Source organism: Manis pentadactyla, chromosome 6 (assembly GCF_030020395.1).
Source record: "Manis pentadactyla isolate mManPen7 chromosome 6, mManPen7.hap1, whole genome shotgun sequence".
Taxonomy (NCBI): Eukaryota; Metazoa; Chordata; class Mammalia; order Pholidota; family Manidae; genus Manis; species Manis pentadactyla.
Window position 1 is genome coordinate 116572710 of NC_080024.1, and position 23741 is coordinate 116596450.

Genomic DNA, 23741 nt, shown 5'->3' on the forward strand with positions numbered 1-23741 from the left:
CCCTGGGAATATGAAGGGTCATCTGATTCAATGAAGTGATATATCACCCATAACACAGATTTTGTACCTAAAAGCTATTTCATTTGCAATAGAACCTGGCTTGTTTTCACTATTGGCACATTAATATGCTTTTTATAAACTCTAAAATTTGTGCAAGATACATGTGTTTGCTTAATTGTATGTTCCATCTCTGCTTGCAAAGTAACCAACAGAATAAAACCAGTAATAAAGTAATTTAATGTAAGTAAATGATGTACCTCCCAATCTTGTAGAAGTAGGGAAGTGACCTGGCTGGTTTGGGGAACACTAAAAATGAAACCTGTGATATGGTTACACATACTTAAAGGGATGATTATTTACTATCATTTGCCTTCTGTTAGCATCCCATAGTACCTTTTAACATTCCTTATAATATGGACAATATTGAACATGTTTCTTTGAGATTGGAAGGTTCAGGCCATTAACATGTCAGTGATGTTCATAATTCTGTTTTGAAGTCAGAGTCTTTAATGTTATATCTCGTGGACTTTGTGGCCCTTCCTCACACCCAATTCTGTGAAATAATATGACTTAGTATCTTTCAAGAAATGTCTGAGAAGGCTTGCTTTTTCTTGTATATACTGCAAATCAAATGGTTCCTGTTCTGTCTGTGGTTTTTTTGTTCTCATTTCTTCTTTTTCCATAATATGGAGAAGTTGAAGTGTTTCCTTGGTGTAAATTACGTGAAACATATGCTTTCCATATTTCTTGTAAATCCAAGTGATTTCCATTAAACCAAGATTGTTTTTTTTTTTCTGTTTGTGGTCCTAATGTTTTTCTCTTCGTTCTGTTAAGTAAGAGCAATTTATACTGTGCCATGCTAAGTGTTCCTGTTGCCACCTGGCGATTCTAAGGGGAGAAGTATCTCCAGATGTGTGGCCTGAACTGAATGATACACCTGGTGGACTAACAGATTCCAGGGCAGGCATGCATGAAACCTCCCAGCCAACCTTTAAGAAAGATGCTTTGCTTAGTAGCAAACTTAACAAACCTTCACTATCCAGTAGCTCTCACAGCCTGGGCCAAACAGAAGTGAGTAAAGTAAGTGAAACAGTTCAGGAAGTGCTTACCCCACCACCACAGAAAGCAGCTCTTAAAGAGAACAGTAAGTCTGACACTCTGAAACAGAAGAAGGATATAGGTGAGAGCTGGAAGAGTAAAACTGTTCACCTGTGTCTGTCAGTGTCCTCACTTGCATCATCTAGATCACATTCTTCCATGTGGGTGATAAAAGTAATTTGTGGGTTTGCTTTTATACCTATTTCATTGTGCTTAATGACAATGTAATATTTAAAGTAATTTGGTTATAGAGTCCTTGTTTGGTTTCTCAGGCAGACACACCTTTGGCCTCATTTTGCTAAGAGAATTAGATAGGAGAGCAGGAGGGTTTGATCATCAAAGTCTGTGTGAGGTCCTATGAAACATTCATGTTCAGTACATGTATAGGAAAAATACTTCACAAAGAAGTCACATTTATCAGGATCATAGTTAACTTCTGTTGTTTATCCTCAGATTTTCAAATTCTCCTCATTTAATTCATGAAGATCAGTAACATTATCCCTTAGAGTTGCCATGAAAAGTTTAACAGGGTATTATAATCACATACAGCTAAATTCTATGATATATGGTTTACATTCCCAGAACTTATTTCTTTAAGACTGTTTATCTGCAAGCTTAGAATTTTCTGACCAGGATATTTTGTACTTGTGGCTTATATGTTCTAGGAGACAATATTTTTCTTGCCAAATAAAAATAAAATGATATGTACTGATAAATTATAACATGCCTCTCATCTACCCCTATTTACCATCCCACCCCCAACCTTTGTAACCTATTTTTTTTGACACCTTTATTTGTCCCTTCAACTCAAGATGGGATATTCATTTGAGAGTTCATATTCAATGCTGATTTGAAATAAGGAAGAGTGTGTGAGAGAGAGAGAGAGAGGTAACATTTTTAAAATGTAAAGAATGAAGGAGCTTGATGGGGGGAAGAGAAACAGATGTATTTTATAAATATTATAGATGTTTCTTATTTTGAGAACCTTTTGAATAAAAGTGAAATAGTTCCTTTATCTCCTATAATCAAAATATTCAGAAAATTATTTTTAATAGTGTTGCCTATCTAGATGTATTTCTGTCCAAATTATGTGTTTCTTTATCACAAACTATAATTTCAGTTGAGTGACAAGTTGATCAGTAAAGCCACATAAATGAAGAAAGACATTTAAACATCCTCCAGATATTTTTCTGGCTAGGCAGTACTAAACCCAGTTACAGCTATATAGCATTTTTGCTGTATGAATACTATTCCAACATCAAATTAAAAATACTGCAGCAGAAAGTATTATATTCTAAGAGAAAAATCACATGACAGATTTTGCCTCTTTTTAAAATTTTTTGTTTTTTGTTTTTGTTTTTCAGTTTTTAAGGTGGCATTTAGCTGAGCTCCAGAATAAGATTTTTCCTGTGTGTAGACAGAACCTGTATAGTTTGTAAGATCTCACAGGGGTATGTGTGCCTGAAGGATGAAATTCTGTTTGGAAAGATAAAGAAATTCTCAGTATGCAAACTGAGACAGAAATTGATATACACATTCAATTTTTCCTCAGGGAGCAAACAAAAACAGAGCCACATAAAGAAATAAAAATGTATTATCTTGGGAACAATATTTCATCTTATGGGGAACAAAATCATTCTTCAGGATATTGCACCATTTTACTATTAGTATTTCAAAACATATTCTTCCCTGAGAGTGGGAGTCAGGTTCTACTTATCTTTGGAATAATAGTGGCAGAGCAGTTTTTACTGTGTGTTAACTTTTTTCTCATGCACCAAATTGGAGGCCAACTTATTGATCAGTGTCAAATTTTAGTTTTATACTGCAAGACCTAGTACCCTCCTGCATGGCATCAGTGAAACAAGTTTAAAGTACGTAGAATTATAAATGCATTTCTGTCAACTCACAAGCTGTTTATATTGTAACAGCGGCACCATCTCCACCCTATGATATCACTTGTCTTGAGAGTTTTCGTGACTCAATGGTTCTTGGATGGAAGCAACCAGATAAGACTAGCGGGGTTGAAATTACTGGCTATTATGTGAACTATCGTGAGGTAATTGATGGGGTACCGGGAAGATGGAGAGAAGCCAACATCAAAGCTGTCAGCGATGAGGCATATAAGGTAAGCATGTGCCCTTCTGGAGTGTGGAATGTCATGTATATGATCACATGCTCACATGCACTCTATGCACACACCCAGCACTTTGTAAGTGACTCATGTCATTTCCCCAGTGTCCATTGTATGCAGTGACATTACTCTTGTGAAAAATATACCAACATAGATAGAAGTAGTTTGGCTGACCAGGAAGGATTTATACTTTCTGATTCATATACATAAACATAATAACTTCCTAGAATATTTACTATGAAATGTATACTTATTGTGAAAACTAACGTTTCTTTCAAAACTTACAAAATATATATAACCAATATGCCGCTAGCTTCAGGGGTCCCAGGATCCAAATGACGTTTGATTTTTAACTTTGTTTTATATAGTCCTTGTGTCCAGATTACAAAGGAACATGATGGCCAGACTCAGCTCATCCCCTGCTAAATGTCCCCCATTACAGTGGCTCCGCTGGCCACAGAGGGGTGCTTCGCATGTGCCTGCCCACCACTTTGCCGCCTGTGCAATGACCTTCACTGCGCAGCGTGCCGCAGAGCACCTGAGGGATCCCCCTGTCGCCACAGCTGATGGCTCCCCTCTTTGGAGCATCATCAGCCACACACAAGTCACTACTCCCTTACACGCCGAGCCCCTAGCTGTGAAGGTGAGACTAGGGAAAGGCCAGGGGGGTGGTGTTTTCCCCAACTCAATGCCACACACTTTTAATTTAACATTTCAATTTATGAAGTGCCACACACATACTAAGTACATAAAACAAAACCTAAAATTGTTTTTAAGAATTTCTTTTAGTAACAATATTCTCAAGGCACATACTTTTCAATTTTGTTTGTCTGAAAAATAACTTTATTTTTTCTCATTCTCTGAAAATATTGTTTCTGGGTAAAACATTATATAATGGTAGTTATTTTCTTTCATACTTTGAAAATGTAATTCCACTATCTTTTGGCTCATTGTTGCCACTGACATGTCAGCTGTTAGCCCATTGGCTCATCTGAGGGTTAATTTGTCTTTTCTCTAAAAGAAATTTTAATATTTTTAGTGTGTTTTAGATAGTATATTTTTATATCTATCTCTTTGGTGTACTACAGTTAGAATATGTGTGTATATATAGGTTTTTTTAAATGTATCTGCCTAGGATTTGGGGTGAGAAGGATTTTCAGTCTGTGGGTTGCATTTTTCAGTAATATCTTTCTGGACAATTCTACGCCATTACTACCTAAAATATTGTTGCTGCCCCATTTTCTCCCTTCTCCTGAAACTCTAGTGGAACATATATTGGACATTTTCACTGTGTTTTCCATGTCTGTTAATTGCTTGTCTCTCTTCCTATCTTTGTGTCTTCCTGCACTGTGGTATATGTAATTTCTTCTAACTTTCAAATCGTTTGTTACAAATTCTCTCCTTTCACATTTAATTTCCTGTTAAACACATCCATTATTTTTTTCTTACTGTATTTTTCATTTCTTGTACATCACATATTATATCTTTCATAGTTTTGTTATTTCCTCAAGATTTCTTTTTTTTTTCTTTTCTAATTTAATAATGATCAGTTTATGGGTAATTTGGGGCCATCTACACCTATTTTCTTCCACCCTCATTATTTGGAAGCAGATTCCATACACCATACATTACATCTGTAAGTATCTCAATATGCATTTCTAAAAGATAAATTCATTTACAAACTTAACCATAATTCCATTATCACACCTTAAAAAATAATAATAATTCCTTTAAGATCATCATGTTTTCCCACTTGCCCTCTACCCCCCTTTATTTTACAGTTGACTTTTTTGAAATAAAGTCCATGGTTTGGATTTGGTAGATAAAGCTCTCAAACATCTTACCTTACAGGTTCCCCTGCAGTCTTTTTCTTTTTATAAGTATGTTAACATTTTTTTTAAATGTCGAACTCTTGATTTTGCTGGCTGCACCCTTATAAATGTTTAATACATCTCTCTGGGAATTCGATCCAGAGGCTGGATAGGTTCAAATTTTTTCCAATATTTCATCAGGAGTCACATGTCCAGTTTCTTCTTGTGATGTTCATATTCATGGACAATCATTGCTTAGATTCATCCATTCATTAGAGGCAAAATGGTGATACTCTAATTGTATTCTTCCTGCAGATATTTTAAATTTGCATTTTATGTTTAAAACACAGTAAGCATAGCTGTTTTTCTAATCCATATCTGATAATTCCATTATCTAATATTGTTGCAGGTCTGTACCTGTTATCATTGGTTTTGTGGTCTGGCTCATGATGTCTTGTTTTCTGTGCTTGGCTATCCATGATTTTGTGCTGCTCATTGTCCTTAAAATATTATTTGTATGAATAATTTGAGGTTCAGGATAAAGGTGCCTTTCTCTGGAGAGGATTTGCATTTGCTTCTGCAAGGTACCTGGGGATACCACCTGTTCATTTCTTTCTTAAATCAAGTACAAGACTTTACTGTTTTGAGAATTTCTACTGCATACCTTTATGAAAGCAAGTCTATTTCTGATTCAACTTTACCATCAAAGAATGAAGTCTACTGAAGGTCCAGCTTAATGTATAAAGGGTTCCATTTTATTATCCCCTTCTTAGGTTGGCTCTGGGCTTTGATTTTTAAGTACCTCTGTTTGTGAGACCATCAAACCTGAAGGTCAAATTTTTCTCTATGGGCAAATATATCTAAGGCAAAAGCTACTTCTGTGTTCCATTTATCTTCCTTTGTTCCCTATTTCCCTTTATTCTGCCCTGATAATTCTGTAACATCTTGACACTAATTTGATGCTTTTGAGAATATTTTTAAAAGATATTTTTATCTACTATTTTAAATATTTTTAGAAGGTTGGATTAATCTCTTAGCCTAGTTTACCATTACCAGAAATAAAATTCCCATGCTATAATATTTCACCTAAGTCTGGGGTGACCAACTTTTCCAGTTTGCTTGGATCTTTCCCAGTTTTAGCACTATATGTCCTGCAGCCTTAGAAACTAATAATCCCAGGAAAACTGAAATGGTTGGTCACACTAATAGGGACCCAAAGCAACCTTGTTACCTGGATAAAGTACTTTTAGATCCAAGTTATCTACATAAAGGTTTCTCTTAATTAAAAGGAATTCCCTTTCTTAAAGAGTGTGTGTGTGTGTGTGTGTGTGTGTGTGTGTGTGTGTGTCTTTAATCAAAAAAGGGAAGTTACATTGTTCTGTTAGTGTAACACATAGTCATTTATTCTAAGTACACCCTAAACAACTGACAAGACAAGCCCTCTTGGGTAAACTTAATGACTTCATGATCAACTCAGGTATAGGCTAGAGATAAATATACACACACACACACACACACACACACACACACACATATATATATATATATAAAGAGAGAGCTAGACTGACAAACTGGATAACCTAGAAGAAATGGACAACTTTCTAGAAAAATACAATCTTCCAAGGCTGACCAAGGAAGAAACAGAAAATCTGAACAGACCAGTTACCAGCAATGAAATTGAACTGGTAATCAAAAACCTACCTAAGAACAAAACTCCTAGATCAGATGGCTTCACTGCTGAATTTTATCAAACATTTAGTGAAGACCTAATACCCATTCTCCTTAAAGTTTTCCGAAAAAATAGAAGAGGAGGGGATACTTCCAAAGTCATTCTATGAGGCCAGCATCACTCTAATACCAAAACCTGGCAAAGACACCACAAAAAAAAGAAAAGTACAGACAAATATACCTGATGAACATAGATACAAAAATACTCAACAACATATTAGCAAACCAAATTCAAAGATACATCAAAAAGATCATCCATTATGATCAAGTAGGATTTATTCCAGGGATGCAAGAATGGTACAACATTTGAAAATCCATCAACATCATCCACCACATCAACAAAAAGAAGGACAAAAACCATATGATCTTGTCCTTAGATGCTGCAAAAGCATTTGACAAAATTCAGCATCCATTCATGATAAAAACTCTCAACAAAATGGGTGTAGAGGACAAGTACCTCAACATAATAAAGGCCATATATGACAAACCCACAGTCAACATCATACTTAACAGCAAGAAGCTGAAAGCTTTTCCTTTAAGATGAGGAACAAGACAAGGATACCCACTTTCCCCACTTCTCTTCAACATAGTACTGGAGGTCCTAGTCACGGCAATCAGACAACATAAAGAAATAAAAGGCATCCAGATTGGCAAGGAAGAAGTTAAACTGTTCCTGTTTGCAGATGACATGTTATTGTACATAAAAAACCCTAAAGAATCCACTCCAAAACTACTAGATCTAATATCTGAATTCAGCAAAGTTGCAGGATACAAGATTAATACACCAAAATCTGTGGCATTCCTGTACACTAACAATGAACTAGACAAGAGAGAAATCAGGAAAACAATTCCATTCACAATTGCATCAAAAAGAATAAAATACCGAGGAATAAACCTAACCAAGGAAGTGAAAGACCTATACTCCAAAAACTACAAGACACTTGAGAGAAATTAAAGAAGATACCAGTAAATGGAACCACATCCCATGCTCATGGATAGGAAGAATTAATATTGTCAAAATGGCCATCCTGCCTAAAGCAATCTATAGATTCAATGCAATTCCTATCAAAATACCAACAGCATTCTTCAACGAACTAGAGAAAATAGTCCTAAAATTCATATGGAACCACAAAAGACTCCAAATAGCCAAAGCAATCCTGAGAAGGAAGAATAAAGCTCAGGGGATTATGCTCCCTGACTTCAAGCTCTACTACAAAGCCACAGTAATCAAGACAATTTGGTACTGGCACAAGAACAGACCCATAGACCAATGGAATAGACTAGAGAGCCCTGATATAAACTGAACCATATATGGTTAATTAATATATGATAAAGGAGCCATGGACATACAATAGGGAAATGACAGCCTATTCAACAGCTGGTGTTGGCAAAACTGGACAGCTACATGTCAGAGAATGAAACTGGATTGTTGTTGAACCCCATACACAAAATTAGACTTGAAATGGATTAAAGACTTGAATGTAAGCCATGAAACCATGAAACTCTTAGAAGACAACATAGGCAAACATCTCCTGAATATAAGCATGAGCAACTTCTTCCTGAACCCATCTCCTTGAGAAAGGGAAACAAAAGCAAAAATGAACTCTTGGGACTACATCAAACTAAAAAGTTTCTGTACGGCAAAGGACACCATCAGCAGAACAGAAAGGCATCCTACGGTATGGGAGAATATATTTGTAAATTACATATCTGACAAGTGGTTAACACCCAAAATATATTAAGAACTTACATACCTCAACACCCAAAAAGCAAATAACCCGATTAACAAATGGGCAGAGGATATGAAGAGACAGTTCTCCAAAGAAGAAATTAAGATGGCCAACAGACACATGAAAAGATGCTCCACATCACTAATCATCAGGGAAATGCAAATTAAAACCGCAATGAGATATCACCTCACACCAGTAAGGATGGCCAGCATGGAAAAGACTAAGAACAACAAATGCTGGTGATGATGCAGAGAAAAGAGAACCCTCCTACATTGCTGGTGGGAATGTAAGCTAGTTCAACCATTATGGAAAGCAATATGGAGGTTCCTCAAAAAACTAAAAATAGAAATACGATTTGACCTGAGAATCCCACTCCTTGGAATTTACCCAAAGAATACAACTTCGCAGATTCAAAAAGACATATGCACCCCTGTTTATTGAAGCACTTTTTACAATAGCCAAGATATGGAAGCAATTTAAGCGTTCCTCAGTAGATGAATGGATAAAGAAGATGTGGTACATATACACAATGGAATATTTATTTTTCAGCCATAAGAAGAAAACAAATCCTACCATTTGCAACAACATGGATGGAGCTGGAGGACATTATGCTCAGTGAAATAAGCCAGGCGGAGAAAGACAAATGCCAAATGATTTCCCTCATTTGTGGAGTATAACAATGAAGCAAAACTGAAGGAACAAAATAGCAGCAGACTCAGAGACTCCAAGAATGAACTAGTGGTTACCAAAGGGGAGGGATGAAGAAGGGGATTGAGGGGCATTATGTTTAGTACACATGGTGTAGGGGATCACAGGCAGAACAGTGTAGCACAGAGAAGGGACATAGTGGATCTGTGGCATCTTGCTGCACTGATGGACAGTGACTGCATTGGGGTGTGGGTGGGGACTTGATAATATGGGTAAATGCAGTAGCCACATTGTTTTTCCATGTGAAACCTTCATAAGAGTGTATATCAATCATACCTTAATTAAAAAAAAAAGAGCTAGAGAGATTTGTCATGGCTTGGCTTAAATCATAGGATAGGTAAGCTTTATTAACTCAGCTGATTTCATCAATCCCTGTATTTAGTGTGCATTTTTCATATTTAAAGGATGATTTATAGTTTGTGGATTTTTTTTCAAACTAGTATATTCCATCATTTCTATTTTGTAAATGTTTTCACATTCATTATTTTGTCACATATATTTACCCTCACGACAACCAAATTCCTACTGAGGGATATAGAAAATATTAGGTCACACAGTAAAGAGCTGAAACATTATGAGAATTTGAATATTTTGATTCCTAGCTTAAAATTCACTTAATTTCCCTGTGTACAGGCATTAGTTTTCTATAGCTGTATTACAAATTACCACAGACTTTGTGGCTCACAACAACCCATCCTTGTTTTATCAGTTTCCATGGGCCAGGAGTTTGGGCATGGCTAAAGTGGGTCCTCCGCTCAGAGTCTCACAGACTGCAGTCCAGGGTCAGCTGGCCTGCATTCCCATCTGGAGCTGAGTTATTCAAAGCTCATCCAGTTGTTGGCACAGTTCAGTTCCTTGCAGCTGTAAGTCTGGAACCCTTTGCTTCAAGAGGCTATCCTTCTCAAAATGTGAGTGGCTAGCAAGTGCTTCCTCAAGGCCATCAGAACAGTGTTTATGGAAGGGCCCCAACCCCCTTTTGAGAGCTTATATCTGATTAAATCAGACATACCCAAGATAGCCTCCCTTTGATTAACTCAGAAACAACTGGTTAGAGGCCTTCATTACATCTGTAATGCCCCTCCTCCTTTGCCATGTGATGTAACAACAATCATGGGACTGATAGTCTAATGCCTTTGCTATATTCTGCTGGCTAGAGGCAGGTCACAGATTCCACGCATCCTCAGAGGGAGAGGATGACAAAAGGGTGTGACTCACTGAGAGTCATCTGAGGGTGTGTCTGACACAAGAAGTAAGTGATAAAATGCTGAACGACTGGAAAAAACAAACCTGAAATGTTTACTGTCATCCATATTGCAGGTCAGCAACTTGAAGGAGAACATGGTGTATCAGTTCCAGGTGGCAGCCGTGAACATTGCTGGGCTGGGTGAGCCCTCAGCAGTAAGCGAATGCTTCAAGTGTGAAGAGTGGACCATTGCTGTTCCAGGTAAACTATGAAAACCACATCTCAGCACTGAAGCTTGGGGTTTCTTCCAAAAGAACCTACAACTTGGATCTAAATGAAGTGCTACACAGACAACTCCTATGAAAAGAATTATCTTGGCCCCTTGTGTTTAAAATATTTTCACAATCCTATTATATAATAGGTATCAATATAAAACTGAGTATAATTTCTTGTGCTTATATTCCAAATATATCCTACAGCCCCCAGAGCCCCACCTCTGAATGCAGCAGGACTTAACAGAATCACACAGTTTAAGTGCCACATGATCATAAAAGCAATTCTCATTTTTGCTTGTGCTTCTTAAAGGCCATTAAAAGGTATCCAAATCATATCCCACATCAGAATTTCTCAAAAACTTGTTCTGCACTTCCTAGTTCTCTTGCATTCTCACACTGCTCTGGAACCTCCCATTTTCCAACCTCACAAAATCTCTTTCTCCAGTCAGCCAGTGTGGCTTCTCTGCCTCATTGTCTCTCTCCTCCCTTGCTCCCATCTCTTCATTATATTATATAGGTGGACTTAATACCCCTGCCTCAGACTCAAGTCCTGGCTTCTCTCTGCTTACTTCTCCAGTCCTTTCTCTCTCTCTACACTTTGCCCTAATTCTGCATCACAACAAAGATCCTGGAACCTGGCTGGGCATGCTCTCCTTTGGAGGTCGTCACAGACAGTGGTTGGCTGGCTAGGGCAGCAGATGGGGAGAAGGCAGAAACATTTACCTATGCTTCTAACTCTTACACAGCTACAACACTAAACCAATTTAAAAATTGAATACAAACATAAGCCATGAAGATTCAAACTAGCAACATTAATGTCTTTGGTGGGTGATTTTATTTTACTTCCAGTAGTACTAACTTTGGAAACCCAATGAGTGCCACAAGATGACTAAGTCTCCCACCTGAGTTTGATGTTCAACATCTGTAACAACTGGTATGGCACCAGTTTAGAACACAAGGCCTCACTGGGGCACACTGGGTGGACCCAGCCCTGTCTGTAATGCCACTCCCTCCCCCAGTCTGAAGCCCTAGTGCCCTTGAGGAACCGTCATTTTGCCTTCATCAGTGGTCGTCCATCTGCATCACTTCTCTATCAGGTGTTGAATAACAAGATTAAAAGAGAAGCCCAAGCACTCACTCATCTTCAGCAAATGTAAGAGGCAATCACATTGCCTTTCCTTGCACCTCCTTGAAGCCAGTTGATATTTCTTCATCTTTCTGTCACCTAACCAAAAGTGGATCTGTTTTTGAACTCTTGCCATTCCTGAATGAAGTTACAATGTGAGTGACTAGAGATTAAGAAATTCTGAGCAGGCCTGATAGAGAGAGAGAGTTGTCAAAAGAGGCTGCTGGGCGATTGCTGCCTGCTGGGATGCTTCACTGCATTCTGAGGATGACACCAGAACATAGTCTAAGAGCCCTTTGCAAAACAGAACATAACACACCAGTGTAAGAAATTGGTGTTATTATTTAAGCCTATTCCACACAGGACTTTGGCAGAAGACCAGGATGACTCATATCTGTGACTGTTAAACCAAGATAAAGGCCCCAAGAAATGCTGAGTTATCAATTACAAAATGCCAAAGCATAGCATGATAGAGTGTGCTTGCAGCAGCTTTCAGGGCACTGTGAGTCAGTTCAAATGGTTCTGACTGGTTGGCTAGAAGTCAGTTATTTTTAAAAAGGAAAGGAAAGGGAAAAAGAAATGAAAATATATCACCTGCATGGCAGCTGATGGTTGTGCAGATGTGCAGGCCATCAGTTAGTAGTTTGGACTCTCCCTCAAGAGCAAAGAGCACACCCAGGGAGAACATTTGGCTTTCTTCCCAAACAGGCTGATCGAGTTACCTGGCTTCTCTCAGCTTTCTGTTAATTGCCTTAAGGTTGAATGAAATACATGAATGTAAAGTGCCTGGCAGTATTTAGCACAGATTCAGAACCCACAGGGTTGATAGTATTTATTTTGGTGGAAGTTCTTTGCAAACTGTAACTATAGTTTGTTTTTACCCCTATGTGCTTTATGGGAAAGATTTCTCTCCAGAGGAAAGTTATTTTACTATATGGTCCTTTGATTTAGAAATAAATATTGCTACCTACATTAATATACCATCAGATAGGGTTGCTTTCTTCATCCTAATTTGAGATCTGGGAGAATTTTCTGAAGACTACCCAAAAATAATCTGAAACTCAAATCTGCAAGCAAATTAAACTGTTCTGATAAAAGGTAAGGACCACTGCCTGAGGACGACCTCAAGCCAAGTTTTATCCAACCTCTGAAGGGTACCTGGAGCTGGCCTTAACCCCTGCTGCCCACAGAGGGACTCAGTATGTTGAAGTAGAACCGTTGAGAAAACCTGACATGAAATGATCGCAAAGTACTTGTTTCCATGGGAAAGGTGAATTTTACAAAAGAGCATCAGCCATTCAATGTGGCTCTAGATTTACACATATTTGAATTTTCTTCTCTACATTATGATTTTTATGCATTGGTCTTTTTCTTAGGACCACCGCACAGCCTCAAGTACAGTGAAGTCAGGAAAACTTCCCTAGTTCTGCAGTGGAAACCTCCCATCCACTCTGGACGGACTCCAGTCACTGGTTACTTTGTGGACATGAAGGAGGCCAGTGCCAGGGATGATCAGTGGCGAGGACTCAATGAATCAGCTATTAAAAACAAATACCTGAAGGTAAGAGGTTGCTCATAGTTTGAGAAACCTTTTTTTTTTACAAGAAGAAATGCTCCTTAACTTAAAAGTAATCATGTTAACTTTTTAGTTAGCAAACTCGAATGACTCTGATCTGTTTCATATATTGGGTTCCTAGTAAGATTCCACTTGGCAGTGGTTGGGATTGGGGGAAGTTTCTGATGCCGGACAACAATTTGGTCACATTTAATCTGAATCCCTTGCCCTAGCTTTGGAAAACATCTACAAGCTCTCCCCTCTCTCTTCTTTCCCCTTATTGCCTCCACTTACCCACCTCACATTTTTGTTACTCCCAGGCTTAAACATTACTGCCCATCCCCAAAAGGTGACCTTCTCATTCCTACCTCTTATATTTTTTGAGGATGGTTTTGATTTGAGGGTGCTTTTTTTATAGTTCACACTGGCAAGCCTTTGCCTACTGATTCTTTGAGTCACTCCCTGCCTCACTTCATTGGCTCCTCTCACTTGTGCTCCCATGAGCTCTCACAGGCTAGTGGGATGGGTTCACTCAGCTCTTGACCTTGTCTTTACCCTTATCCAGGTCATTGCCTTCCAGATTCCTCTGGCATGTTCTAACTGAGCAAATTCCTAATTCTATCTACCAAAGATCGTTCTGCTAAAGCCATTGAATCTCTTACTTATACCAAATGAGAATTTCAAAAGAAGTTTTTCCTCTATTATCAGCATTAGCATCTGGAGATGCTGAATCCACAATAGGGCCTTACAAACTGGGAGATATAATTCCAGTTCTTATTATGTAAGATGACGTGTGATTTCACCACAGTCACACAGAAAGCTGCACACTGCATCAGTGTACAACCCTATCTGTTGGCAGAACAGACCTACCTAGAGGGGGGCCTGGAGAGATATTAAGAGTATGCCTGGTCTAAAAGATTTCTCCCATCAACCTGCCACTGTGAACTAAAATTCATACCATCTGTCAGCCATTCTCTGCTGTTAAGACATTTACAGTCCCCATAAAAGATATAAATATATCCTCCAGGAGAGACAACCCTTAAACCATTACACCCAACATGCCATTAATTTAGCCTAGGCCAATGAGCTGTCCAGCCTCTTACAAAACCCTGAGAAGATAACAAGGTCACATTGCATGGGGAAGATAAAAGGTCAAGGGTCAAGAAAGGTCAGGAATTTAGGATGTTTGTTTGGCTGCTCAGTTGAGTGGGAGGCCTCTTGATTCAAAGAATCACCCAAAGGACAGTGTAAAATAATGATCCAATACATTACGGGTGGTGGTAGCATTTGTTTGTGGCCGGAGTGATTTCCAGCTCCTCTGCCACAGCCCAGGATCCCTAGAGCTGAGGTTGGACTTGATGCTGGTGAAGCAAAACGAGCATGAGGAGCCAAGCAAAGGTGACCAACAGCCTGAAAAAATGGTCAGGAATTAAAAATAATAGAGCTTAAATGCATCAAAGAATGGTTAATATCACACATTAAAAAGAAGAAAAAGGCCAGTTATGAGGGAGACACTGAGGTTGAGTGAACCTCACAAACTGAAAGGTGAACTTTCCATAGGGAAATGATCTTAAGAGTTGGTCCAACAGTTTTTAAAGTGAAAACAGAACCATGATTTTTGTGATTATAACTGACTCATACTTAAGATGAAAAATTCAAACAATAAAGGCATAAAGACAAGTAAAGATGTCCTGTAATCCCCATACCCATTTAGACGTAGACTCACTCTTTCAGATGTTTTATATTCAGAAAAATTTCAGGCCTGAAATGGAGAAAAAAATACACAGGTTAAGAAGTTTAATATGGTGAATTTGAGTGAGGGTAACACATGGAGCTCCACGGATGGGAGAATCTAGCAGCACTGCAGCCAGAGCACAGTGGGCTGACTGGTGTCTGGTGGAAGCACCCACATTCAACTGAGCACCAAGGATTCCTAGAGAGTTAAAGATGCATTACTTTCAACCAGAAGGATTTAACTAGCACCCACGCTTCCTCATTTTCCATTTGTATTGGTAATGACAGCCTGGTGAGACAGTGTGGTGAGAGAGGGAGAATAATTGGAAGGGGTGGGGGCACAGATGACCTTATCCAGGAGAAGGCAAAGGGATGCCATTCCTTGGAATTATAGAGAAGGGGAAAAAAAGCAAGAAAAGGAAAATAGATGTGCTGAGATTATGCACCCCTGGTGCTTTGAGGCCAGGGGCCATGGCCCAGAGGCAGTGGGAGAGTGAAAGAATATTCCTGTCACCCCTGAGACTAGACACTAGGATATGGAGTCATTTCCTACAACATGTTGCAGAAATCTGACTCACAGCCACATGTTACCTCAGTGGTGGGTGCAGATGTGGCAGCCACCTGACAGCTGCCCTATTTTTATCACCACAGGGAAACGTTTCTGTTCCTTTCTGCAAATCCACAGCTGCCTGACGTCATTCTAAACATAGGATTTAAATACATCAAACTCTATGCAACTAGCCTGTGCCTAAAGTCACATTTATTCACAGATTAAAATCCATTTAAAAAATCCATTAGCTCCAGTGAAAGCTATCACTACGTAGTGACATTCTGTTGTCATTAACAGAATACAATTAAATAATTAGATTAAAAACCTAACTAGTTAAGATATCTCATTTAAATACGTGGTCATGAACACTTCGCTTAGTTGAATAAATGTATTCTACCTCTTTGATTTGAATCACATTTTGAATATTGATCACCATCATAAAATTTTGGGGAAAAGATTGTGCCCTGTGTATGTAATAAATTACTTCTTCAAATGTAATAAAACCTTTAAAACTCATTGTTTTTAAAAGAAAAAAATAATTTTGGGTAAAATATTAACAGTATTTATAATACTAATGAGACTGTGCTGAACCCAAAGAAAGTCTCAAAAAAATTATGAAGCCGGACTGTCATATAAAAACATAGTGGTTTTTACAACTCTTAAACTCACAACTCTGTCTCAGTGACACACACATAATAGGTCCTCAGCAAACATCTTGATTATTGAAAATGTGGGCATTTAGAATTTGAATACCTTTTAATTATTCACAAATTACTAAAATACACAATCATGTTAATTGTCTACTTAGTGAGTAATAACTCTGTTAAATTTATATGGAAAGTTTTTACTTGTTTATGTTCTAGTGCCTTAACATACTTTTAAGCAAATGGGAACTGTCCATGATCCATGCTTCTGATTCCACTTGCCAGGAATTTTATCTGAAATTTTTCATAGAATGTCTCAAAAGGATCAGGAAAAAAAGGCAGCATACATATTCTTATGAACACTTTGTATTTTGTCTTTTTGACGAAAGAATAAGGTGGGTAACTCCTTTAAAGCATACCAGTCTCTTGTTTCTGGTGCTGGTAGACATTAAATTATCTCAAAAAGAGAGAACATCTGACTTGCAGGAGATCTTAGAAATGCCTCACCTGCTTATAGATGGTCAGTGAGAAGAAAGTCTAAAGCTAGAGCCACACGCTTAGTCTTTGACAGAATCAGATCTAGAACCGTAGTCCTGTACCCTCTGTGCTATATAACCAAATCATCTTTACAGAAGTGCACTTCTGTTTAAATGACACAAAATGCCGGTCACTTCTGTGTCTTCTCCTTCCAGGTGCGTGGCCTCAAGGAGGGTGTCAGCTACGTGTTCCGTGTCCGAGCCATAAACCAGGTAGGCGTCGGCAAGCCATCGGAACTTGCTGGGCCTGTTGTAGCAGAAACCCGTCCAGGTGGGCTTTTACTTTTTAATTAAAGTTAATCTCATCTGTGCAAGATACCAAAGTAACATTCAACCTTACTGTCTGTGTTATTCCTAATTTTCAAAATTATCGGTGTATGCTGAGTACTTGGTGTGACCTTAGGACATGACAGTCATTTACTGCATCACAGGTACCTCAGGATAGGGGTCAGCCAGGTTTGAAGTAGTCCAGGGGATTCTGGTTCATAACTAAAAATAGGAAAGTTCTTGATCAGTTTATGCTTCCTGTACTGATTATTTCAAGCACACATTTCTAGGATGTTATTCCTATTATACTATAACGATTAAGTCCCCACAAGAATATTTTTCCAGTAATAGGGGAAACTGGAACAGCCTAATTAGCAAGCATGATCCTTAAGCAAAAGTAGGATTTATGTAACTGTAGCTATTAAGTTAAACCAGGGGTCAGCAAACTTTTTCTGTTGAAGGGCCAGATGGTTTATATTTTCAACTCTACAGCCAAACGGTCCCTGTCATAAAACTCAACTCTGCCTTGGCACAAATGCAGCCATAGACAATATAAAACTAGTAAGCATGGATGTGTTCCAATAAAACTTTATTGTGCATGTTATATTGTGCATATTAATGCATTGTAAGTTACATGCATTGTGAATTTGAATTTTAAATAATTTTGAAATATTAATCATCTGGGTTTTTTTTCAACTGTTTAAAAATGAAAAAAACATCCTTAGCTTGCAGGCTATACCAGAAGGGACAATGGGCCAGATTTAACCCATGACCCACAGTTTGCTGACCCATCAGTTAAACTGACAACAGTCCTAATTGAATGAGCTATAGAGTTGAGGTGTCCCTCTCTTCCCAGTTTCAAGAGATGCCATAATTAGACTAGGAAAGACAGTCTTCCCCTTTGTATGAGAACAAAGTTTATAGTGTTCACTGCACACATAATTTCAGATCATTGTATAATAATTATTTATTCTGTCATTTAGTCTTTATCATTTTTTGAAGTTACATAGTTCAGTTCAGTTCATAAAAGTTGCATAAAAGAAAGCACTGCAAGGTACATCAGAGGGAATATAGTCAATAACTTCATAATATCTTTGCATAGTGACAGATCGTAACTAGACTTGTCAAGGTGATCATATCACAATATATACAAATAGTGAATCACTATGTTGTACACTTGAAACTAATATAATATTGTATCTCAATTATAAAGTTTTAAAATTAAGATGATTTTTTTTAAAAAAAGCACTGGAGATGAGAAAGGATAAGTATTACCCAGTTATTTTAAGCTTATATTTATTGTAGTCTAAGCACTTTCACTTTAATTCACCCTTATTTTCAGATTAAAATAAACCATGGATATATAACGTAACATCTGTTTTTACGATGACAAAAGAATGTAAACATAGAAAACGCTGCTCTCCCTACATGTTACCTGAAAAGTATATCACATGTACCTTTTGAGGAAATATTTGCACCTTTCATTGTACTACCTCAAAACCTGTTTTCAACTACTCTTATAACTACTGTCGAAGACCTGGCTGCAGCAAAAGTGACTATACAAAAGCATGGTGGGTGTGTGGAGAGTGCCACATCCAATATGAGTACCCTTTGTAAAATTTCATGAGAAAACAGAAGTATACTAAGAACATGATGTGCCAATTAAAAGTATACACAAAGACACCAAGACTCACATACCTATAGAAATCAGACCCTTTAGTTGCCAACTGTGAGGAAAGAAAAAGAAGCAAATCGACACACAAGAGAACCCAACTGCGGTCTATCCTTGTAAGGACAACTTTTAGATTACTGTGAAAGTAAACACTTAACGTAGTCATTAATAGTTAAAAGCACCCTTTAAGCAGTGGATTCCAAATCTGATTGACTAAAGAACGCTTAAATTTATTTCTTATTTTCTTATCAATAGCCTCAGAATGGCAGGTGGCCAGGCATGACATTAATAAAGCCACCACGGTGGAAATTTTACCACCAGAAAAGGATCTGCTGGTGAGCTCCTGGGTGAAAGCTTTGTTTCACTGATTTGGAATAAGGCACCAAAAGTCGTTTTTATGGCCATTCCATTCCCAGACTGTAACTGCAAACAACAGTTGCAGACAACAGTACACAAAACAGCACCAGGTTAATCTAATCATTGGCTCGTAGCCAAGGAAAGAATTCTGGGATGCACAAAGTCAAAATGCTTGACCATAAAGGAGCACCAAGACCCATGAAACACTTGAACTCATTCCATATGCAATAAGCACATTCATTCTTGCAACATGTATTTCTTGAGCACCTACTATAAACCAAGTGCTGTGTAGGCACCAAAAGTAGAACAGTAGGTCATCATCACAGCACACCAGGCTTACGATCTCATGGAAAAGCCAGAGTTTACAACATGGTATGATGAGAGCTTGGTAGGTGCTCGTAAACTATTGCCCATACCTGAATATGCTATAAACTAGGTATTACAGTTTCATAAGTCCCTGTAAAACATATATGTAGGCTAAGGTTGTCTGTATTAATTTTGTTAAATATCGATGTTTACTTTTACCCAGATACTTATTTTATGTTCAAATGGATGAGGAAGGAGAGGGGAGCATGTTACCAATTTCAAGACTTGGGATGTGAAAACTTGGATTGCTATTTTAGAACAACAACATTGGTAGGAATGCATTACTAAAATTTCAGATAGAAAATACAGCATACCATGTAACAGCAAACCTCACATATATCTAACAAGATACCTCAAGTGTAATTTGAACTCCAGTTAAAAGTTAACCTGATCCACAGGGGTACCGTGGTAGGATTACTGGTCACCCTTTGAAGTTGACAAATATGCCAGCAGATGTAGCTCAGCCTCTGTCACAAAGTCTAATCATGCTGATAACGAGGATCCAGAAAACGGACTAAGTTGTTTCATGCTTTACCAAGAAATCTCTTAGTTTAAAAAGCCTATAAGAATAAGCTGGAAAACAGTTAATTTAAATTTGTTGGTACATAAAAGGCACTTCTATTCTTGATATTTGGTATTTTTCCAGTAGTATCTGCGTTGAGTGCCTCAGGCCTAGAGTGGAGGTGGAGGCCAGGTGAGCCAGGTCACATGGGAGATAAGAGAGAGACCTGCCAAGGTGTGGCAAGTGATCTGGAGGGCAGCAGATAACTGGCAGTACAGGCTACAGGTGTCCTTAAAGGGACTCAGCAACAGACAATCCAGGTGATGGACTGGAGAGCCCAGACACAGGGCAGAGTCCCAAGCAGGAAATGTGTTACAGGAAATTAGGAGACGTGGACATTGGGAGCAAGGCCGGTTAGAATCACGCTCCACCAGACACAATAATGAGCTGGGATTCAGCTGACATCCTACTAGCCAGCCAGTTTCTGAACACTGGTTGGTGTAGAACCTGGTAGGGCGAGAATGCTGATGTGTTCTCAGTAGCTTAGAAGTGGAATCCTAAAGGATTCTGGAGCAGGAAGCCAGGCTATTAAAGATTAGCTTGACAGGCTAATTTAGAACATTTCACTGGTATTTGCGTACTAACTTTTTCTCTTTCACCCACTGGAACAGTAGTTCTCAGCCTTGGCTCCACATTACATGTCAGGAACTTTTTGAGAATTCTGACTCCATTCCAGGCTCCACCTCAGGCCAATTAAATCAGAATCTCCAGGACTGAGCCTGGGCATAGGTTCATTTTTGTTTGTTTAGCTCCTTGGGTAATTCTTGTATGAAACCAGACTTGTGAATGTGCATTAGACTGTGAACTCTTTTAGGAACTGTGTCTTTCTTTTGAGGGCCTAGTAGCCATATATAGTAGTCATTTATTAAATGAAGAAAACATCGAATGATTACCATGTTTTGGCCAGTGAGCATGACTCTGATTTATAGTCACAGCAGGTACACTTAAACCTAGATATCTCATCATGGTGGCTGGTGCGTCAGCCAGCAATCCTCATCTTAGCGACAGGGGAGTTCAGTGTTATCTATGGCTGATCACATTAACTCACTGCTCCCCACTTCTATTTTGTCCCACTGTCCAGTTCTTTAAACATGACACACATATACATGCAACATGGAAGACAAATAATCAAAGCTTATGAAAGTGATCTATTAATGCTGATGTAAAAGACTATATGCAAAAGGATTCTCAGATCAAATTGTGAAATGTATGGAAAAGTGAATAGTTTACTGGGGTTTAATTTCAGCTTTTAAATTTTATCTTTTTTTTAAATCATTTTTTGGAGGAGAGAGAAAAGTGGGATAAAATTAATTTCCAAATAGTTCACTGTAGTCCTGGGCCATACCTTAACCCATTCACTTACTGGGAATAGTGGCAAGCCCAGAGGGACCATTAAAATGCCGTTCCACATAATCTGATATCCCTCTGTGTCCAAATTAAGAATTTGTTTAGGGTTGAGACAGCTGACTAGAGACAGCTCTTCTTAGAATCTTTCCGGACCAAAACATCTCTTTAGTTTTCTATAGCCAAATCTCCTGTGCTCTTAACTGAATTCTTCATGTTCCTGAGGAGATTCAAAGGTGTTTTTTTGAGAAAAATCTAAGTCCAACAAATTTGGGTCCACTTTCCAGCCCAACTCTGTGGAAGGTGGGATGGCCTTTCATCCAGACCAGACTGTCCATAGGGATGTCTATACTGGGACAGCAAAACATCAGACTTACTGCCTGTCCATTAGGTATCTCAACCATTTTGATCATATATTAATCAGCTTCGGAGAATATGGCTCTTTAGACATTTATGAATTTAACCATGAACTTACAGCAGCTCAGTGCTGGCAAAGCCTCAGAAAGTCATGGGACATTCAACAAAGAACATCTGAAGTTGTCATGGGCCTGCCCTTCTCACTGTGACGTGGCACCAGGTTCACCTCCCTGGGCATTGTCTGGGGGATTAGCCTGCAGCCTATGAGAAATGCTCTCATTACATTGCTCTTGGTTCTTCCAGAGCATTTTTAAAAAGAAGCAAATATTTGAATATCATATAACCTTTGTAAAATTGCCATAGCATTTTTTGCCCACTGTGTATTTAGGACTCTTTTTTTTTAAGAAATTCCACTATTAATCCCTCTTAGATTTTAATATGCAGAAAAGATGGACCCTTCCAGATAAACATATTTATTACTTCATTATATAAAAAGGAATCTACAGTCCAACACATCCTTCCTTTCCAGAGATAAGAAACTCTGAGATCATTTTAAAATTGTTTTGTCTACTTTTATTTTTATTTTTTGTTCACTTTTTTTTGCTTTTCTTATTTTAAATTGTCTAAGAGATGATTTTTTGTTTTAAACTCACATTTATTCTTTGTTATCCCAAGTAATTTCTTCAAAGTATTTTCAAAAAACACATCTTTCTCTATTTGTAAGTCCAGATTTCAGGAAGAGTCTGGTTGAATTGATCATTTTAAGTCAATGACCTTGTCTTCTATTTGCACCAGTGTTCATCAACGATATTGGCCTGTAATTTTCTTTTTTTGTGGTGTCTTTGTCTGGTTTTGGGATTTGGGTAATGCTGGCCTCATAAAATGCTATCATTTTCCTTAATCTTAGTGTGTCTGCTGATAATAGCTTTGTACTTCCCTATTTTCTTTGGGTTTAATCTACTGAGAGAAGCCAACCAAGTAGATGTATTAGAATCATCTCAAGCTAAGTATAAATAGATTCCAAGTGAATCCGTGGAATTTTCCAGTAAGTGTGCAGGAGCACTAGTGTGTGGGCTTTGTTACATCCGCACTGGCCGTCAGAGACTTGTTTTCCTTACTTCCTGATTTGGGCAAGGTTCCAGATGGGTGAGGTATTACACTGCAAAGGTCGTCTATGGAATTAAGAAAAAGGCTAAGCTAATTATTGTTCATAGTCTTTTAGTTTTGTGACTCCTTTGCAGAAAAGCCAAATCTTTCACTTTATTACCAATCATGATTCTTAACCTAACCAATATTTTTTCTGTTGTAAACTTAAGTCATACCTCCAATATAATAAACAGCAAGCATATGGATGATTCACTTCCTTTTAAAGGGGATTACAGATAAAACAATGAATGATTAATAGGAGCAATATGCGTGCCTCCAAAATAGGTATTAGGCAAACAGCAAGAAAGGTTTAGTCAACCTCCATCAGTTCTTTCTTCATCATAACAATAGAGAAAAATTTTGATTTGTGTTCTCTCTGTGACCCAACCATGCTATGCATTGTAACACTATCTAAACGTCAGCACACTTAGGTATTACTCTTAAGTTTTAATAAAAGCATTTGTTCACCATTTGTTATACAATAATGGATGGTGAAAATTAGTCATGTGTTATCAGGAATAGAAATAAAACATGGTCTGCAGCTTCCAGTGGAATTTTAAAGATACAGCCCTTTAAAAAGCAATACATGAAGGACATTTCACTTAGGGAATAATTAAATCCTTAATTGGTCATTTTTTAAGTTTATCTATATAGCCAAATATGAAAATAACTTTGTTTTTTAAAAAGTAACTTAAAAAAATCTCTAGAACTAGTTTATCTGAACTTTCCGTATGTTAAAAATCACTTTTTAGAGGCTTATAATTGAGGCGCACACACTGCCATCAGTGAGAACACAAATTAGATCAAATGCCAGGCTTTGGAACCAAGATGTCCATGTCACCATGCATTTTTAGTGACTCT

General features: G+C 38.0%; 1 protein-coding gene across 1 annotated transcript in view; it reads left to right on the forward strand.

Annotated features, from left to right (window-relative positions):
- The window catches only part of MYOM1 (myomesin 1), a 127753-nt gene that overhangs the window by 76542 nt on the left and 27470 nt on the right, over positions 1 to 23741 (forward strand). The window contains exons 18-21 of the mRNA XM_036905851.2: positions 3027 to 3223; positions 10524 to 10650; positions 13167 to 13351; positions 16966 to 17080. Of these exons, the coding sequence (XP_036761746.2) occupies positions 3027 to 3223; positions 10524 to 10650; positions 13167 to 13351; positions 16966 to 17080 (624 nt within the window). The remainder of the gene's footprint in view (positions 1 to 3026; positions 3224 to 10523; positions 10651 to 13166; positions 13352 to 16965; positions 17081 to 23741) is intronic.